The 19,403-nt window shown below is 35.7% G+C and overlaps 1 protein-coding gene across 1 annotated transcript in view; it reads left to right on the forward strand.

Annotated features, from left to right (window-relative positions):
* The window catches only part of Focad (focadhesin), a 250,753-nt gene that overhangs the window by 167,866 nt on the left and 63,484 nt on the right, over positions 1-19,403 (forward strand). Inside the window, exons 20-23 of the mRNA XM_090330054.1 lie at positions 135-320; positions 2,163-2,284; positions 12,510-12,602; positions 14,825-14,913. Coding sequence (XP_090186180.1) covers positions 135-320; positions 2,163-2,284; positions 12,510-12,602; positions 14,825-14,913 — 490 coding nt within the window. The remainder of the gene's footprint in view (positions 1-134; positions 321-2,162; positions 2,285-12,509; positions 12,603-14,824; positions 14,914-19,403) is intronic.

Consider the following 19,403-nt stretch of genomic DNA (forward strand, 5'->3'; position numbering starts at 1 on the left):
CTTGTTTTTTTGAGATAGGGCCTTACTAATTTTTTTGGTTCCCGTTATGACTCTCTTCTCTCCTCCTTGTTAGGAATATATACCACTATGAAGAGTTTTTCTATATCTTTTTAATTCCTTTTATCCACTTTCAGCTTTAGAAGAATTTTTTACGTCACTTGTGAAGCAAGAAATGGTAAATATGCCCCGTGGGATATATCACACTGCATTAAAAGGAGGCATCCGCTCAGATCAAGGAAAGACAGTAGCAGGAATTCCCAATTTTATATTGAAGATGTATGAAACAAATAAGCAACCAGGATTAAAACCTGGCCTTGCAGGTAAGAAAGAGTGGTATATCATTCCAAACTGTAGGTGTTTATTATTAGATTGAACTTTCACTTCTAAGTTCAATGTAATACTTCATGAAGGACATTTCTACCACTGACATCTAGACACAACTTGGTAAATTAACTAAATATACAAAAATTGCATTTAAGGCTGCTGGTGTGGCCTAGTGGTAGAATGCTTTTCTAGCATGCAAGAATCTCTGGGTTCAATTCCTCCATACCACATATACAGAAAAAGCCAGAAGTGGTGCTTTAGCTCAAGTGGTAGAGTGCTAGTCTTGAGAAAAACCCAAGGTCAAGCCCCAGGATTGGCAAAAAAAAAAAATCATTTGATTATATTTTCAGTTGTACAAAGGGCTTTTAATTTATCATGTAAATTCATAAATACAATGCATCTTGATCAGTGTTACTCTTCTCATTTCCCTACCTCATACATGCTCTCAAGTTACCTGGTTCCTTTTATATGTGTTCGTTGAGGATTATGACTCTATTTATTCATTCTTCCTCTCTCAGTTCACAAAAGATATTAGAGGACTATAAAAGCACATACAAACTGGTGGGTTAAAATTCCAGAGTATGTTTACTATTTCAAATGGTTTTCTCTCCCATGGAAGAAAGTCACAGGTTCTGGTTCAGCCTAGGCCGAGTTCTAATCCACCAAATGAAAGAGAAACCAATGTTTCTCAGTTGTTTGATCTTGAAAAATAAATCTACAACCCTCATTATTTTGAAATTCAAAAAGCTTTGAAACAGTTTTTCGTAAGTTTGAGAGCAAGCTTATTGATGTTCAAATATAACCTAATGTGAGGCTATTTATTCCTTTACTTTTCTAATTGTCTTCACTGGTAACATATCTACAAGAACCATGTCAGTTTCTAAAAGTCTGAACAATTCTCATATATCTTGCCCCCACTGGTTTTATATAAAGACTAACCTACTTTGTATTAGATACTTTTTGTTGCTGTGACCACAATGTCTGACATAAACCACTTAAAGGAGGAAGGGCTTATTTTGACTCACAATATCAGAGGGTATAGTCCATTGTCACTTGGCTTATATGCTTGGGAAGAAAATCATGGCAGTGTGAGTGTGTGGAGTAGATTCTTTACCTCTTGGCAGACAGGAAGCAAAAAGTAAGAAAAGGATTAGGGACCAGGTATTACCTTTAAAGGCGCATTCATGGTCCTTTATTTCCTCCAGGTAGATCCCATCTCCAAAAATTTCTACCACTTCCTAAACAGTATCTCATTACTATTTTTATATTCCCTAATTACCACTAGTAAAAAAATAGTATTTTGTGGGCCAGGAGTGTGGGCTAGTGGAAGAGTGCTTGCCTAGCATGCAGGAAACTCTGGGTTTGATTCGTTGGTACCATATACACAGAAAAAGCCAGAAGTGGTACTGTGGCTCAAGTGTAGAGTGTTAGCTTTGAGAAAATTCAAAGGATAGTGCTTAGGCCCTGAGTTCCAAGACTGGCCAAATAATAATATAATAATAATAATAATAAACAATAATTTGCTTAGAACATTATCTTTTTTTTTTTTGCCCATCCTGGGCTTAAGCTCAGAGGCCTGAGCACTGGCCTTGGACTTTCTCAAGACTAGAACTCTTCCACTTGAGCCTCAGCACCACTTCCGGCTTTTTCTATGTATATGGTACCGAGGAATCGAACCTGGATCTTCATGCATGCTAGGCAAGCACTCTACCACTAGGCCACACTCCCAGCCTAGAACGTTATCTTTTTATTTAAAAATTCTTTAGATTGATCATGGATTACTAAAAATATAATTAATGTTTTCCCATAAGAGACATTTTTTGTATTTTTTTATTAAGGTGGTATTTTATTTTGCTATGATATTGCCATGTACCAGAATAAGGATGGTAAACCATTGAATCGACTGATGGCCAGTAGAGGGCGAAGCTTCAAGCAGATGGCACTTACCCTGGTACATGAGGTAGGTGTTCTTCCATCCAACCTCCCTGTGTATACACATTAGAGTAATTCCATTTTGCTTTGTGGTTATGAAGTTGAGTGTTTGCTAGAAATGTGGTTTTTTTCTTTATCATGTCAAGGTAAGTTACCTTTAAAGGCTATCCAAATGACATAGAATACCAAACTATTTTGATGTATTTCTGAAATAAATGACATGGTTCTTCCTGCTCAGCCCAATTGCTAGGAAATAGTAGCTAAAGATTTGGTTTATTCCACCAATGTTTAAGTTCTGTTCTGAATAAATTTTAGCCTACTGTAAAAGAAGATAATATTCCCTGTTTCTTAATTTTAATCTTTTCTAAGTACACAGGCTACATGGATTTATATTTTGTGAGTAGAATTAATAGTACATAAAATGCATTAAAATGCTTGGATTTGTATGTTTCACTTTTCTTTTCACCCCTTTTAAAAACTAAGTTATGTAGGGTTAAGTATGTTCTTGAGAAATGTGGTTATTGAGGCTTATAACAAAGCCAGGGAAGAGGAGACCGGGGAGGCACTTGGGAAATGTATGCTTTTGTTTAAGGTCATGTTACTACTATGAAGATGTGTACAACCTAAATGTGTGAATCAATAAAAAAGCAAAAAATATTTCTTGATAACACACAGTGAATAATATATCAAACTATGAGAATTGTAAACATTTAATGGACTTGGTCCTAAAATAATTGCCATTTCTAAAATATGTCCAAATGGAAGGTTATATTTTGATGCATCCTTTTCAGACCCTAGTAACTCTAATTTGGCTTGACTGAATTATATGTCAACACAATTTTCACCAGTACAGCAGTGTAGCAGTGGGCTGGGAGTTTGGCCTAGTGGTTAAAGTGCTTGCCTAGCATGCACGAAGACCCCGGTTCGATTCCTTGGTACCACATACATAGAAAAAAGCCAGAAGTGGTGCTGAGGCTCAAGTGGTAGAGCTCTAGCCTTGAGAAAGTCCAAGGACAGTGCTCAAGCCCTGAGCTCAAGCCCAGGACTGGCAAAAAACAAAAACAAAAACAGTGTAGCAAAGGGCTTAATAGCTGTCTTCATTCAGTCCCACCCATTTTCCTTCATGTGAGCTGAAATTACACGAGTATTTGGAGAGCTTTTATTTACTAAGTGTCTTCATTCCACAAAAATGGGAAGAAGTTCATTTTACTTAGCATCATTCTATATGGTCAAATGTATATAACTATTGAGCTATTGTGGTCCTCTGCTAGGAAAATCCTAGACATATACTAATTATTACAAATGAGGAAAACTATGGAACCAGAAGTGGTGCTGTGAGTGGGAGAGCACTAGCCTTGAACACAAAGAGTCAGGGATAGCTCCCAGGCCTTGAGTTCTAGTCCCAAGCTGGCAAGAAAAAAAAAGAAAAAGAAAAAAAGAAAAAAGTCTATTGAAAAAAGGATTTTTAATTGTGAAGAATTTTCACACATCAAGGTGCCTAATCCTAGGTCCCAAAGGTTTTGTGCTCTTTTTTTCCTCCTTAGTTTAGTTTTGATTTTTCTTTCTTAAAAAAAAGTTGAAGTATAATTTGTATGTCCTAAAATTCACTCATTTGTATCCATCCTTGTTTTTTTAGTATTTCTATGAGGCTGTACATCATCACCTTTCAAAGAATTCCCAGTTTCTCTTTACCTCAGCCTCTAGCAACTACTAATCTACTTTGTCTCTCTGTAGATCTGCATAATTTGCACATTGCATATAAATAGAATCATATAATATGTGGGTTGTGAGTGTGCCTTTTTCACTTTAGGGTAATGTTTCCATAGTTTAATCATGTACGGTTATATCAGTACTTTATTATTTTTGGTGGCACAGTGATATTCTACTTTGAGGAAAGACCACATGTATTTTTCTGTTAATGACTTTGTGGGTAGTCTGTGTTTTCTTCAGGAAGTTTTATACTCAAAAAGGGTTTTTTTCAGCTAGGTACCAGTAGTTCATGCCTATAATCTAGCTAATCAGAAGATTGAGAACTGAGGATCATAATTTGACACCACCCCAAGCAGAATAGTCTATGAGACTCTTATCTCTTAATTAAGCATCCTCTTCCCCGTCCCTAGGTGGGGGGGAGAGGGGGCATGGAGACTGGAAATGGAATGGCTCAAGTTGTAGAGTGCTAACCTTGAGCAAAAAAGCTCAGAAGCTCAAGAACAGCGTCTAGATCTTTAGTTCGAGCCCCAGGACTGGTACACACAAAAATAGTTTTCTTTCTGTGCACTGGAGTCTCATGCTTGTATTCCTACCTATTGAGAAGATTGAGATCTGATGGTCGAGGTTTGAAACTAGTCTAGGTAGACAAACCTGAGAAACTCCTACCTCTGCATAACTAGGAAAAAGCTAAAAGTGGAGGTATGACTCAAGAAGTGTGTGTGTGTGCGCGCGTGTGTGTGTGTGTGTGTGTGTGTGTGTGTGTGTGTGTGTGCCTGTACTGGCATGGTATACATGTACACAAAAATTTTTTCTTTATGTAGAGATTTTTTTTATTACCATGAGTTAACTTTTTTTTTTGTGGGTCACCATACATTTGGGCCTGGTCACTATCCCTGAGATCTTCAGCTCAAGGTTAATGACCTATCCTTGAGCCAGGCTCCACTTCCCATTTTCTAGAGGTTAATTAGAGTTAAGAGTCTCAGGTCTTTTTGTGCCCAGGCTGGCTTTGAACCTTGATCCTCAGATCTCAGCTTCCTGAGTAGCATGAGCCACCTTGCCTGGCCCATGAATTAACTTTTATTGTGACACTTCTGTAATTGAATACAAGGTACTCTAGTCAAACTCTGGATCTAGTTTCTTTACCCTGTTGGGTTGCTTTGAGCTATGCTTGCATTTCTCCAGAACCATACCATGTCATTACTGTTACTTAATATTCTTCCTACTTTATAGTGTTAAATTTCTTTTAGTATTCTAAGTTCTTTATTCCTCTGTATAAATTTTGAAAAATTAACAAAAGCTTGCTATGATTTGATTATAAGTTCATTAAATATACAGGTTAATTTGGGAAGGAATTACCATCTTAGTAATAATCTGTATATTCAGAAACAAGCTGTATCTTTCCATTATGTAGGTATCTCCTTGTTTTCATATTATAAATCTTGGATGTATTCTTACCACATATAATAGGAGTTATATATCTCTGAGCGTTTGGATGAGACTGCAATTAGATTTTATTTTTGATTGGTTGGAATTTCCATTTATTGCTAGAATGTAAACACAAAATTGATATTCTTCTCTGACCTTACTAGGTCACTTATAAATCTTATAGCCCTTTTATGGATTCTTCAATGTGTATTGAAATGTTGTCTTCAATAAAGATAGTTTTAATGATGGTATTATCTGTATGCCTGCATTCTCTTTTCAGTATCTGAGTGCACTGCTGAAACCTCCGTACAGTGCTGAACGAGAGTTGTGTGAATCCTCATTCCTGTCTTGCTCTAGTGTGGAACAGCACTCAGCCTTTTGCTTATTTTCCCTTTAATGTCATATTGGTGTAGTGACTTTTATATCTTCCCCTTATCAGGTGAAAGCAATTTCCTTTTAAGTTCAAAGTCCTAAATTGGTGAAGATTTTTTTTTTTTGTCATGGGGCTTGAACTCTGGACTTGGGCACTATCCCTAATCTCTTCAGCTCAAGGATAGTGCTCTACCACTTGAACCACAGCATCACTTCAGGTTTTTGGTGGTTAATTGGAGATAAGATTATCAGGGACTTTCATGCCTGGCTTTGAACCATGATCCTCAGATCTCAGCCTCCTGAGTACCTAGGATTATAGGTGTGAGTCAGTAGCGCCTTGCTGGTGAGGATTGTTATCATGAGTAAGTATCTAATTTTGTAAGATGCTTTCTCTGTTATCTAAAGAGTTACAATGAGTTATTTTTAATTGAATTTATTTATTTATTTTCAGTGGTTCTGAATTTGAACCCAGGGCTTTTCATTTGCTAGGCAAAAGCATTGGCACTTGAACCACACCCGTAACCATGCTTGCTTTTAGGTTATTCTTTGCATCAAGTCTTGTGCTTTTTGTCTGGCATGTCCTTGGAATACCATTCGCCTTCCTACACCTTCTCTGCAGCTCTCATTATAGACCTGTAACACTATGCTTAGTGTGTATAAGTGTAAACTACATAGCAAGGGTGAACTACAAATGTAAGTGTGCACCCTGTTGATTTAACATTTTAAAGCATCAGCTTTTCATTTGATGAGTTCATCACCTGTCAGTTTCATTGCTAGGTTCTTATTTTTGAGATGCTAAAAGTGGATACTTGGAAATAGTTTTTCTTTCGTGGGTCATGGGTCTTAAACTTGGCCTGGGAGCTGTCCCTGAGATATTCAGCCCAAGGCCGCCACCCTACTCCTGGGCCTGGGTGCTGTCCCTGAGCTCTTTAGCTCAAGGCTATCACCCTACATCTGGAGCCACAGCCCTACTTCCTGCTTTCTGGAGATAAGAGTCTCACAGACTTTCATACCCAGGCTGGCTTTGAACCATGATCCTCAGATCTCTGCCTCCTGGGTAGCTAGGATTAAAGGTGTGAGCCACAGCAGCCAGCAAAGTTATTATTTTATAAAAAGCAAGATACACTTCAAAATATGAAGAACTGACAATATACTGAAGATACCTTATTTCCAAATAATATTTTTTTAATTAAATGAAAACATAACATGAAAACTTGTGGAGTGCAGAATAGAGGAAAATTTTAGACCATTCAATGCATACGTTAAATAAGAAAAACTATTTCTAAGCCAGGCATGGTGGTTCACGCCTGTAATCCTAGCTACTTAGAAGGCAGAGGTCTGTGGATCAAGGTTCAAAGCCAGCCCTTGCACAAAAGGACCTGATGCTCTTATCTCCAATTAAGGCAAGAAAATGGGAAGTGGGGCTTGGCTCAAGGGTAGGGTGGTAGCCTTGAGCTAAAGAGCTCAGGGACAGTGCCCACCCCCAGAGTTCAAGGCTCATCTCACACACACACACACACACACACACACACAATTAAAATAAAATAATAACTTCTCAAGAAGTATGTGTTTTCTAAATTAAGTTTTCTTACCATGGAGAACTAGTTGTATAATACCATAAGATTGCTTTAAAAGTGTAAGCTTCCTTTATACATTACAAGGTTAAAAAAAATCTTAATATTCTCCCATGTGATTTTTGCAAGAAATGTCACAGTTCTGTTTGTGATTTGGTTTTGGTTTATTGTAACATAGCAGTTATATAATTATTCTCTTCTTTAGATTTTTTTTCTGAAACTTGTGTCCTGTTTATTTGTTCCTCTGTCTATGTGCCCAAAAGTGGTCTTTCAGATCTACTGAGGGTTCTCCAGAGCTAAGATGCTGATGTCCTCTGCTCCTCCTAAGGGGAGCTCTGGGCTTGTTGAAGGGGAAGCTGAAGCTGAATGACAGTTTTCCTCTCTGGAATTTACCACCAGTCTTGTCAGACTTTGGCATTTCCCATTTTGACATGACATTCTCACCTAAATTAGATAATGCTGATTTGTCCCTGGAAAAAATAGCAGTCTTGCTTCATTATTTACCCATTCTTGGGCACATGCAAATTTCTCTAGTCCTGCACAGCTTTCCAGCCATATTTTGCCTTATCACTAAGTAATGAGCTATTTTCTAATTTTTATCTTAGACATACCTTCTACAGACTTATCAGAAGCTCTACTCTGAATAAAATCAATGCTTCTACAGTCTTCTTCTCCCCCCTTAGGTAATTGTTATTTGATGCTTTTTGTCTTATAAATTAATTTTGTTTTTCCTCTGCTTTATTTAGTATTTTTCCTAGATGCCTCAGATTACATGCAATATACCCAATTATTTGAAATATAAGGAGTGCAATTTCCCCTTCTTTTTTGGTTCTTTCTTTATTTTAAAGCATGTTTTTATGAACTTTATTGAGTAGTGTTAACATTCATGCAATGTGAAACAATTAGATGAAAATTGTGAATAATAATGGGGAGAAATAATATCTGTGCTTCTTATGGGTTCTCCCTAGAAAAATACTGTGAAAAGTATGGTTTGCTGTATTTTAGATACTCCATAATTACCATGTGGTTGTGAGTTGTTATGGTAACTGGGTTTCCCCCTTCTATTAAATAACAGAGTAAATGGTTGCTTGAGATGTGATTGAATTGTCGGCTTTCAAGCTAATGTTATCCTGATGGGAAATGGGGTAAGGTGGGGAGACAATGATGGAGGAAAGAAAGAGGGTGGAGAAAAGGGGGAAAAAGAACATTAAATCTCAAAAACATGTACAAAGAGATAGTGTCATTTTACTTTTAAAAGGTGTGGTACATAAGACCTCAGTTCTCACAATTTTTTCAGGGGACAGGAATAAAAACAGTGCCAACAAGATTACTACTACTGACAGAAAATTGAAGCACATGTTTCCTTCTGTATAAAAAATGGGACATTGAGTGGCTTTTAGGTTCTGAAACACTAAGTGCAAATGGTTTTCTGCTGGGCATGTAGGAAGAATGTGAGCCAAATTGTGTGGGTCTGTATTTGTATGTCTGTAGCATCTGAAGTTAAAAACACCTTCTTTTCTTTTGTTTTAATCTTTTATATTTTTATTTTTGATGGTTATATGTCATATGGTGAACATGAAAAATGTGTGTTTTTTTATGAGCAGGGCTTCAAAATGTAATAGCAAACTCTTTTGTATCTATTTTTACTTGCTACTGTTCCTAGCCTCTTCAAACATGTATCTAACTTGCTCTGTAGAATTCAGTGAGAAATTGTTAAAGTATATATTAGCTTAATATGCAGTATAATTTTAGTTGTTTATATTACACAAGAAGTAGAATGTGTTCCCAAATTTCTGGCATTGTATTATGCACAGTAAGTTAACTAATTAGGTAACTATGTTTTACCCTTAAGTAAAACCTGTAGTCAGGAAACATAACTACATTGACATTTTTCTTTCTTGCAAGCCTCTACTTTCTAGTAGTGCTTCTAAGCATAATATTTGGTATTACAGTAGTGTTTTAAGTATAGTTTATTAGAACTTATAAATAACAATATTTATAGAGATTGCATAGTATAAAGTTTACTCACTTTGTTCTTACCTGAAATTAAATATTTCCTGTGTGAAACAGTTTAGACATATATTATATGATACATTTATGAAATTAAAAATTATTATATCCTTGAGTTGTGTTTGAATTTAGCTGCATTGATTCAAAAGTTTTTCCACATTATATTTCCAGAGTGATTGAAAGTTAAACCCCATAATTTCACATGATTTCTTGCTTATGATACTATGGTTTTAATGTGAGAAGATTTTTTTCTTTATAAAACAAATGCTGGCTAGGCACCAGTGCCTCTTGACTGCAATTCTAAATGCTCAGGAGACTGATTTCTGAGGATTACAGTTTGAATCCAGCCTGGTCAGGATAGTCATGAGACTGTTATTTTTAATTAACTACCAAAAATATGGACATATAGCTGTGGCTCAAGTGATAGAGCAGTAGGCTTGAACAAAATAGCTCAGAGACAGCTCTTAAGCTCAGGACCAGCACACAAAAAGAATACATATACACATACACACACATACACACATATGCATACAAGCACACACATATGCATGTGCACACTAATGCTGTATATTTAATTCTGTTGGACTTACCAGTATATAATTGACCACTGTGTTCAAGTCACTGTTACTGGTACCATGGCAGGGTTTTCAGGATGAATACGACATGATCTCTGCCCATGTGATTGTATAAGAACACAATTCAGACACAAATAATTTAAAATGACATCTATAGAGTGTTACAGCGGAGGTACACAGTAGACTAGAAGTAGGGAGGTGAAAGAAATTGTTCTAGTTAATTAGAAAAGAGAAAAGACAGGGCATTCTGTGCAGAGTATGAGTGCTATAAAAGTCTTATAGAACTTCATTAATATCTCCTTTCCTTTGCATATTTTCTTAACAAACTGTTTAAGGCACATGTATAATATCTCATGATTATCATATTCTATGTACATAGAATACATTCTTTGTACATAGGAATTCTGTCACATAGCTATCATTGTAAGAGTAGGTATAGTTAGTTATATACATATAAAAAAAAAAACCAAATCGCACACACATTTAAACTTAGTAACACAGGAATTAGGACCAAGCTTTCCCATCTACTGAATATATCAAATAAATTGCAGTTTCATGACTTGAAATTATTTCATTCATTGTGTTTCCTTCAACAGCTTCTCACAAGTATAGAAATTAGACATTTTCATATTTCATAAATTCTCATTGAATTTATTCTAAAATATAGTCTAAAATAAAACTTAGTCTAAAATATAGGCAATTTATGTGATGGTATATTGGTGAGAAATAGCATCCTAGATTTTTTCAGGGGAGGCCCTTTTTCCTATGATACAGATGAACACAGGACATAACTCTGCATGCTGTTTCTCTAAGTCTGTCTTCATTAAGGGAAATTGCAGTAGAGTATATTTTAGAGAGATTTATTCACAACTAACTCCAGAGAACTTTAAAATTAGAGCATAATACCATAAAACATGGGGGCTCCAGGCTGGTGTGTAGGCTAATCTGCTGTGTCCCGTGTTTGTGTGCACCCCTTCCACTGTGGTCAGAGCAGCAAGAGAATTAACTTCAGCCTCCTACTATGGTCCTTTTAAGTTCGTTTCCTGGAATGACTGCCTTTGTTTTTAGAAGCTCCCTATTTGATTTGCTCATTTGGATTTACATTTTTTCATAATTCCTTCCTTTTATAAACTCAAGTATAAGAAGCATTGTCTCCAAAATACTCAGGTCCTTTCTGTCAGCTTCCCGAGGCTATGGATGGGCATTTTCAGTAAGACCATTGGGATTATTTAGCAGGAAAATCAAGAAATATTTTGTATTTCTAAAGTAAGAGATAAAAGTTTTGTGGACACATTGACAAAGCTTCTCTCCCAATCCCACTTGGCAGACTGAATTCTTAATAAAACAAAACAAAGAGACTAATTTCTATAATTGTTTCAAGTTCATTTCATGGTCTGCATATCCATTTCATACTGTTTGAGCATCTAAATTTTGAAAAAGCGGTAGTGGCATGGGAAGTGATTACTAGCAGTCAGAATTAATCTTCTTGTGTTCTTCCTTCCCATCTCTGGCTCTCCTGCTAACCAAAAAGCTCTTTGCATACATAGACTGATAATCTTCATGTCCTTCCACAGTACCAAGTACCTTGCATAATAGGCTCTCCAAGAGAGTCAGATTAAAGAGCATCTAGAGGCCAGATGTGTGTGTGTGTGTGTGTGTGTGTGTGTGTGTGTGTTTATTTCACAAGGCCTTTGAGAAAATTAATTCTTACGTTACGTCAAAATGTTCTTAAGCATTAGCCACTAAGATTCTATTGTCATTTTGGATAAGTTATTCTGTGGGGGGGGGGGTCTGGGGGTGTGTTTCTGCCCTGTAGGGAATTGAATAAAGTTTGGATGAATTATTATAGAGCATGAAATGTGATGCCTTGTAACTGTTTTTCTTGAGTGATCTTTCTTTAACAGAAGTAGACCCTGGGAAGATTTGTTGCAAGATAGCTGTACACTAATAGGTAGAAACAGAAATGACTATGAAAACCAGATGTTCTGTCTGGGCCTCTATTCGGCAGAAGGATTTCATTGTTGGCATATATCATTTTTCCCCTGTTTACCCACACTGATTAAAGGGCATTTGTCTGGTGGTATGCACAGTTGCTGTGTGTGGTGCTCATTTGCATGCTTTTACCACCGTAGTTTCTATACAACATGATATTCTGTTGGCAGTTTTAAGTTTATTCCTTCAGAAATTATCGGATTTGAAATCTAGGATATGAGCAATATTTATTTTTATTAAAATTTCTAGGGGGATATGCTAGATAATACCCAATTCCAGAGTTTGGCATGAGATATTCTAGCATTTCTCCTTAATTTTCAGGGATGGATTTCTGTGTTAAATACATCTTAACTTGTTATTCTTGTAGGATTGTATTTACTTTAATTTAGACAGTTGCAGGCTCACTTTATTTTGTCTTTTTAAGACTCCAAGTTCCCCCCCCCCCCATGGGATGTTTGTGGTTCTGATCCTGGGCTGATTTAGTTTGCTTTAGAATTTAAATCCATTAAATAAAGCAAGAATTGGTGAAGCAGCCTTACTTTTATTCTGTTATAATTCTATGTAATCTAACATGTCACGGTACATCTTCCCACAGGTCCACATCCAGCTATCAGAGTGGCACCGTGCACTCTTTCTCCCACAGGCCTGGCTTGCATATATGAACCGAGCTTACCATGCCATTTTACAAGTAAGGACACTATATGTGGATTGACTATTGAGAGACCTTCTTGTTGTTCTTAATGTACTATGTTATTTCTCTTCTCTTGTGTTGCCCTTTGGTTAATCTCAAATTGTTACTGCATCTGACTTTGTTACCTGGCATATTATATATATGTTTATTTGTTTATTTGAAATAGGAAAAGTAAGGGGGGAAACAAGATGATCGGGAGGGGAGGAGGGAAATGGAGACAAAAACATAATAAGTGGTATCAGTGTGTGAGAAATAATACACCCAATCTCTGGCATTGTAACCCCTCTATACATTACCTGAATAATAAAAAATAAAATTAAATAAAGAAACTCTGAGGAAGAAAAATATGAAACATAGGCACAAAAGATTGGTTGTACTAGTTTATGGATTCAGAGATTACAAAAATAGGCCTTCTCAGGAAGTTGCATGTATCCCAGCTTTCTTGTTTTATTTATTTCCAATTAGGTTTTTAACCTTCTAATTTCCTGTTTCATGTATTTTTTAAAGAAAAGCCATTATAGGAAATAGATATTTAGAAGTAAAGTTGCATAATTTAAAATGCACAAATGGCAGAGTCAAATAGTAAAAATCATGTTCCCTTTTACTTTGCCTTCTCTCCTAAAAGGGTGATATAACTGTTAAATATTAATGTCAGTATCTTTTGGTTTAATAATTTCTGTTGCTTTCTTCCAAGAGACAGCAGGAAGAATAAAAGGGCTAGAATTTTATCCTTGACAATATAGAGAAAGGATGAATTTTTTTTGGTGGGGGAACCATTTGCTTCATGAGATTATATAGAATAAAAAATATGACTTACTTCTGAAGAGATTTAAATATCTTTAGGAAAGATCTAGTAAGAAGATTATAAAGGAAAGTGTTGACTTCTGGTTATTAACAACAAAGCTACACCGGTCAGTAAGAGGAAATGACCTTATACCAAGGCAATCTGATTGTTGAGTTCACATCCTTAGTCCTTCAAGCTGTCATGCTTCTTTCATTAGTGTGTAGAGATCTATATTACCTTTGGGCTCTAAACAGTTAGTAGGAAAAAAGACAACAAGTAGAAAAATGGACAGAATTTAAAATCCAAAGTCAGTAAACATGGTTTAAAAAGCTGGATCTCATTAGTAGATAGTAAAATAAAGTACAGCTATAAGAGAAGTATTTCTGTCAATTTCAAATGTTGGTGAGGAACCAGGACTCACTGCTGGTGAAAATATAAGGCAGCACAACTACTTCTGAAAATGGTTACTCCTGATTGGTAATCTTATACAAAATCTGAGTTCTTGTCTAATTTAGGTTCCTTCCATCAAAAAGCCGGTGTTTCAATTACATTTAACGAATGTAATTGATGATGACGTAAACAGGAAAATATTTGATTACAATAATCCTGAGTGTAAAACAATGGAAAGAGTAATAAATATATTTGAATGCTTTGGTCTTAATTTTTTTTTTTGGCCAGTCCTAGGCTTGAGCTTAGGGCCTGAGCACTGTCCTTAGACTTTCTCAAGGCTAGAACTCTACCACTTGAGCCTCAGCACCACTTCCGGCTTTTTTCTCTGTGTGTGGTACCAAGGAATCGAACCCGGGTCTTTGTGCATGCTAGGCAAGCACTCTAACACTAGGCCAAACTCCCGGCCCCTGGTCTTAATATTTTTAAGAGGCACTATTAGTTATGCTTCCATTAAATTGTAGAAAATAATAACTCTATTTTTATAAATTCACTGAAGAATTTGAAATATAATATTGGAACTTTTGGTAAATGACCTTTTTTACATATCACATATGTCTTATGTGTTACTTCTTGCCTAAATCATTTTCTACTATCTCTACCATTCTGTTCTAATACTGATGTGCAGACTCCAATCTTGGTATTGTGTCAGCTAAAATTACCAATTGCTGATAAAGGAAGGTGAATACCACATAGAGGACTTTGAAAATGGGATCTATGAAATTCAAATCTGCTTTAATAGGTATCTTGAAATGAAGTTCTCTGTACTAAATTTGCCAAAGGTACAACCTCTTCAGGATGTTCATCTGGTGAATTTAGAAATACCTGAGCAGTGATACACCATTTTTCTTTACCCATCCCCTTTCATAATCAAATATTCTATCAGGGTATAAAGCCAACTGGAAAAGAATCTACTTCCCAAACAAATTTTCAGTTCATTTCAGCCATTGATTTTTTTGTATACTGATTTATGTTGCATTGTTTGTAGGGAAGAATAGGAGAGCTGGAGCTGCAGTTAAAACATGGGAAAGAAGGACCTGAAGAGGTGCAATACAAAAGAAGCACTGCCTGGCTGTGGTAAGAGGATGGCAATTTTTTGCTCATTATTGTCACAAGAAGTGAGTAATGAGGGAAACAGCAACTGCTTTAAATGTAATGCCGGTGACTTTTCCTTGTATTTGGGCTTAAATGAAAATGACAGTTTTGATATGTGTATTTTTACCTACTACCTAGATATAGGAAGGAAAACTTTATTCATAAATTATATGCACATAATACATATCCCTCAGTACCCATAAAGAATTGATTCCAGGTTCACCCATGGATTCCAAAAATCCATGGATACTCAATTCTCTTATATAAAATAGCATCATATTTGCATATAATCTTATGAAGTCATCCTTAAGTTAATTATTATAACCTATACAAGGGAAATGCTGTGTACGTAGTTGTTAGATGATGTTGATTAGGGAATAATGATAAGGGGAAAGAGTCAGTTTTTTTGACATACAGTTGGTTAATCACAGCCTCCAGATACAAAGGAATGAATCTATATATTTATATTTGGGTTTTTTTCCTAACACAATATAGAAGTGGTTTGCCTTCCCTCCCCGTACCTTATTCCTTGCAACAGATTTTGTATACTTTCGAATGAACATTCTGTTTTTCTTACTCATTTCATTGCCATCCTACCCACATTTGGTTAAGAATTATTCCCTTTAATTTCTTCAGCACAAGCTCCCTCAGGTACTCCTAGTATACTACCTAGAAATGTATAATTGCTGCAACATTAAAAGCAGCTTAAATTGTCATATAGGTTGAGAAGAATACTTTGTCAGATTAATTGTTGCAGCTGCCTAAATTGAAGGAAAGTACCCAGAACCCAGTTTTATCTATGGCTACAAGTTGCTTTAATCTAAAAACAAAAAACTAAAACTATCTGAAAGTTACTTCATTTGTCGAAAAGCAAAATCTAAATATTTAATTCTGTTTTTATGTTACATTTTATATATTTAACAAAAAATAGTCATGCAGTTTAAATTTTCTGCTATTGGGTTTAAGCATGCAGATTAGGAAATTGGGCTTTTTATTTTCTGATATCTTTAGAATCCAGCCTTTATTTCATCTTCTGAAAGCAATGATTTGGTGGGTAGTGTATAGTTGCTTCACTCTCTGAAACATAGAAAGGCACCTCTCAATATAAGTCCCTAGTGAATATATAAGAATTCTAGAAGTTACTTAAGTAAGAACCAGAAACTTTGCAGTTAATATATAGGAATTCATATATATTCCATAATTTATATGTAAATATATTCCCTGTAATTTATATAGAAATATATATTGTATATTATATATAACATTTTATAATCTATATGTAATAATGTATATATTCACTTTGCAGTTAATATGTAAGAATTCTAGAAGTTACTTAGGAAAGAACTAGAAACTTTGTAATTAAACTAATAGTGACTCACTGGTAACTGGTGACTTACACCTGTAATCCTAGCAACCTAAGAGGCTGAGATTTGAACACTATGATTTGAAGCCAACCCTATCAGAAAATTCCATCAGGCTTTTATCTCCAATAAACCACCAAAAAGCAAGGAATGAAGCACAGAAGTTCAGAGACAGTGGCATAAAATCCAGCCAAACCAAACCAACACCCACTGCACTGGGGCTTCAACTCAGGGCCTAGATGCTCTGATGTCTTTTGCTCAAGGCTAGTGTTCTGCTGTCTACCTCTTGAGCCACAGCTCCATTTTTAGCTTTTTTTTTTTTTCCAGCCACTTAATTGGAAATAAGAATCTCACAGTTTCCTGCCCAGGCTTGCATTAAACAGCAATTATCAGATATTAGCCTCTCATCAGTGCTTAGCTTGGAAATCTATTTTAAAGTGAGTTCTTCAGCCACTTACGTTATTGGAACACAGTTCCAAATCTGCATGGAGACATTTTTATTTATTATTTAAAAATTTGTCTACTGTTATTTGCCATCATTGTTCTCAGTAAAGAAAACAGCAATGAACTAAACTCCATTAAGTTCTACTAGGGCTTAGAAATAGATAATAAATTAATAGAAAATGATAGATTTTGATTAGTTGAAGAAAAACAAAATAGGATAAATGGAGAAGAGATTGATTGGATAAAAATGAGAAAGAGTGGTGCTCCAACTATTTTTTAATGGAAGTTTCTATTTCAGCTTCTTTAATAAATTTGGCCTTTGATGATGCTTGAAGGAAGTGGTGGTGTGTGGTAGCTTGTGAGGAACATTGGAAGAGGAGAGAATAGAGAATAGTACATTCCAAGACCCTGGCTATATACGCTGCAGTGTTATTTGGGGAGAGCAAAGGAGGAAGTAATAGGATGTAAGAGCAGAGAAGTTTAGGAGATGGATTACAAATAGTCGTTGCACACCTGAAGAAAATTTTGTGAGACAGAGAATTATTGGGGATGTGAACTAGAATGTGTGACTCATAATTTGGAAGGATCTCTCTAGGTGATAGTGAAGATATTTTCTGGGAAAAAATGAGTAGGAGTCTACTGCAATAAATCAGGCAACAAAAAAGTCAGAAATTTAGAGTAAGGTGTTAGTAGCAGAAATATCTAATTTGAAGGCAGCTTCCATTGATTTTTAATTCCACAAGTTGAAATTATTCATTTTAATGAAGGTTTTGAGAGGAAAATAGAAATCCAGGATGCTACAGTATTTTCATTTGCTAAAGAGATAGCTTGGGATTGTGACTTCCTGGTAGAGCTTTTGCCTAGCAGGCCCAAGGCCTAAGATGTGATTCTCAGCACTACAAAATGAAACAGCATTCTAGGGAGAGTAATGCAATTGGAAAAGGGAAAATTAGTGATGAAGCAAGATAGAAGACAGTAGGGTGGGGGAGCTCTGTTACACAAAGAAATTTTACTCTTACAAGTATGAGATGAGTCCATCATTAGTAAATATGCCATTCTGGCCAACAAAAAATTGCATTGGATACACCATATTTCATTCAGGAAAGCAGAAATCAATTTATTTGGGGATTGAACCAGAGTCATGCATTTGTTAAATAAGCACTCTACCACTTGAGCCATAACTCCAGAAGGAGATAATACAGTTTAAAGAAATACTGAAAAGTAATTTTTCACTCAATTATGATCTGAAAAAATTTTTTTGGTCTTAAGAATGACTCAGCCAGGTAGTTAAATGTCTGTGGCTCCAGTCTGTAATCCTAGCCACTGGTGAGGCTGTGATCTGAGGATTACAGTACAAAGCAACCCAGGCAGGAAAGGCAGTGTTATGTTTATCTCCAGTTAACTACCAAAAAGTGAGAATTGGAGCTTTAGCTCAAGTAGTGAAACACTAGCCTTGAGCAAAAAAAAACTCAGTTAGTGCCCAGGCCCTGAATTCAAGCTCCAGAACCAGCACAAGTGAAAAAAGCAACTAACTCACAAGGTGCTAAGGTTTTGTTATATGTCAAATACAAGCATTTTGGAATTTTGGAATTAAATACAAAATTTTATAATTATGAAAACCTTCAAATTTATAAAATTGGATGTTCCTATGATTCTCTTTATGTGTTCTCCTTTTGCAGGAACTTTTAAAAAGTTAAAAAAATGTATATTTAAATATAAATCGTGAACCATTTATAAATTAAATTTTGGAAGCCAGTGATTGCTTTACACTTTGTGTCAATGCTATTATATTGGGAATATTATATATATATATATATTCTATGAATATTCCTGTCCTTATTTTTTTTCCATGTCATCCATGGGGCTTGAACTTAGAGCCTGGGATTTGTTCCTGACCACTTTTGCTCAAGTACTCTGTAACTTTGAGCCACAATACCACTTCCTGTCTTTTGTTGTTTCACTGGAGAGTCTCATGGACTTTCTTGCCTAGGCTGGCTTTGAACTTCTCATATGTCAGTTCCCTTGAGTAGCTAAGATTATAGTCATGAGCAATCAACACCTAAAAGGTTCATGACTTTCAATGCACCATTATAAATACCTTCTTTTGGCTTTCAGAAGATTGTATATCTTAAGTTTGAAATTATATTTTATGTACATATGCAGTGACTATGCCATATATGCAATTTGGAAATAGAAAAATCAATATTTTAATGAGCTTTGTGCAACAGAAAGATATGGAAAGTGTCATAGTCAATGTGAATTTCCATAACAGAAATATTATAGACTTAATAGCTTTAAAACATATTTCTCACAGTTCTCGAGTCTGAAGACTGGTGTGTGATAAGGGTTCTAGGTCCTGGTTTATAGATGGCCATCTGTCCATTATATCCTCATGTGGGAGAGGATCTGTTCTCATAAGGGCATTAATCCCATTAGTAAGGGCTCCACCTCCTAATGCCCTAACATTGGAGATTAAGATTTCAACATTGAGATTTGGGGATTAGATAACATTTATCCCATAGAGAAATATACCCTAAAGGATATCTGTACAGACACTTGAGATGACGCTGACCTAGATTCCTGTACATCTCTCCTCAATTGCATTCACCTTCTTCCCATCAGTGATCCCAAGTAAAGGAAGATAAAACTATCTTTGAGGTAAAACCT

Source organism: Megascapheus bottae, chromosome 3, assembly GCF_031878675.1.
Source record: "Megascapheus bottae isolate mThoBot1 chromosome 3, mThoBot2.hap1, whole genome shotgun sequence".
Lineage (NCBI taxonomy): Eukaryota > Metazoa > Chordata > Mammalia > Rodentia > Geomyidae > Megascapheus > Megascapheus bottae.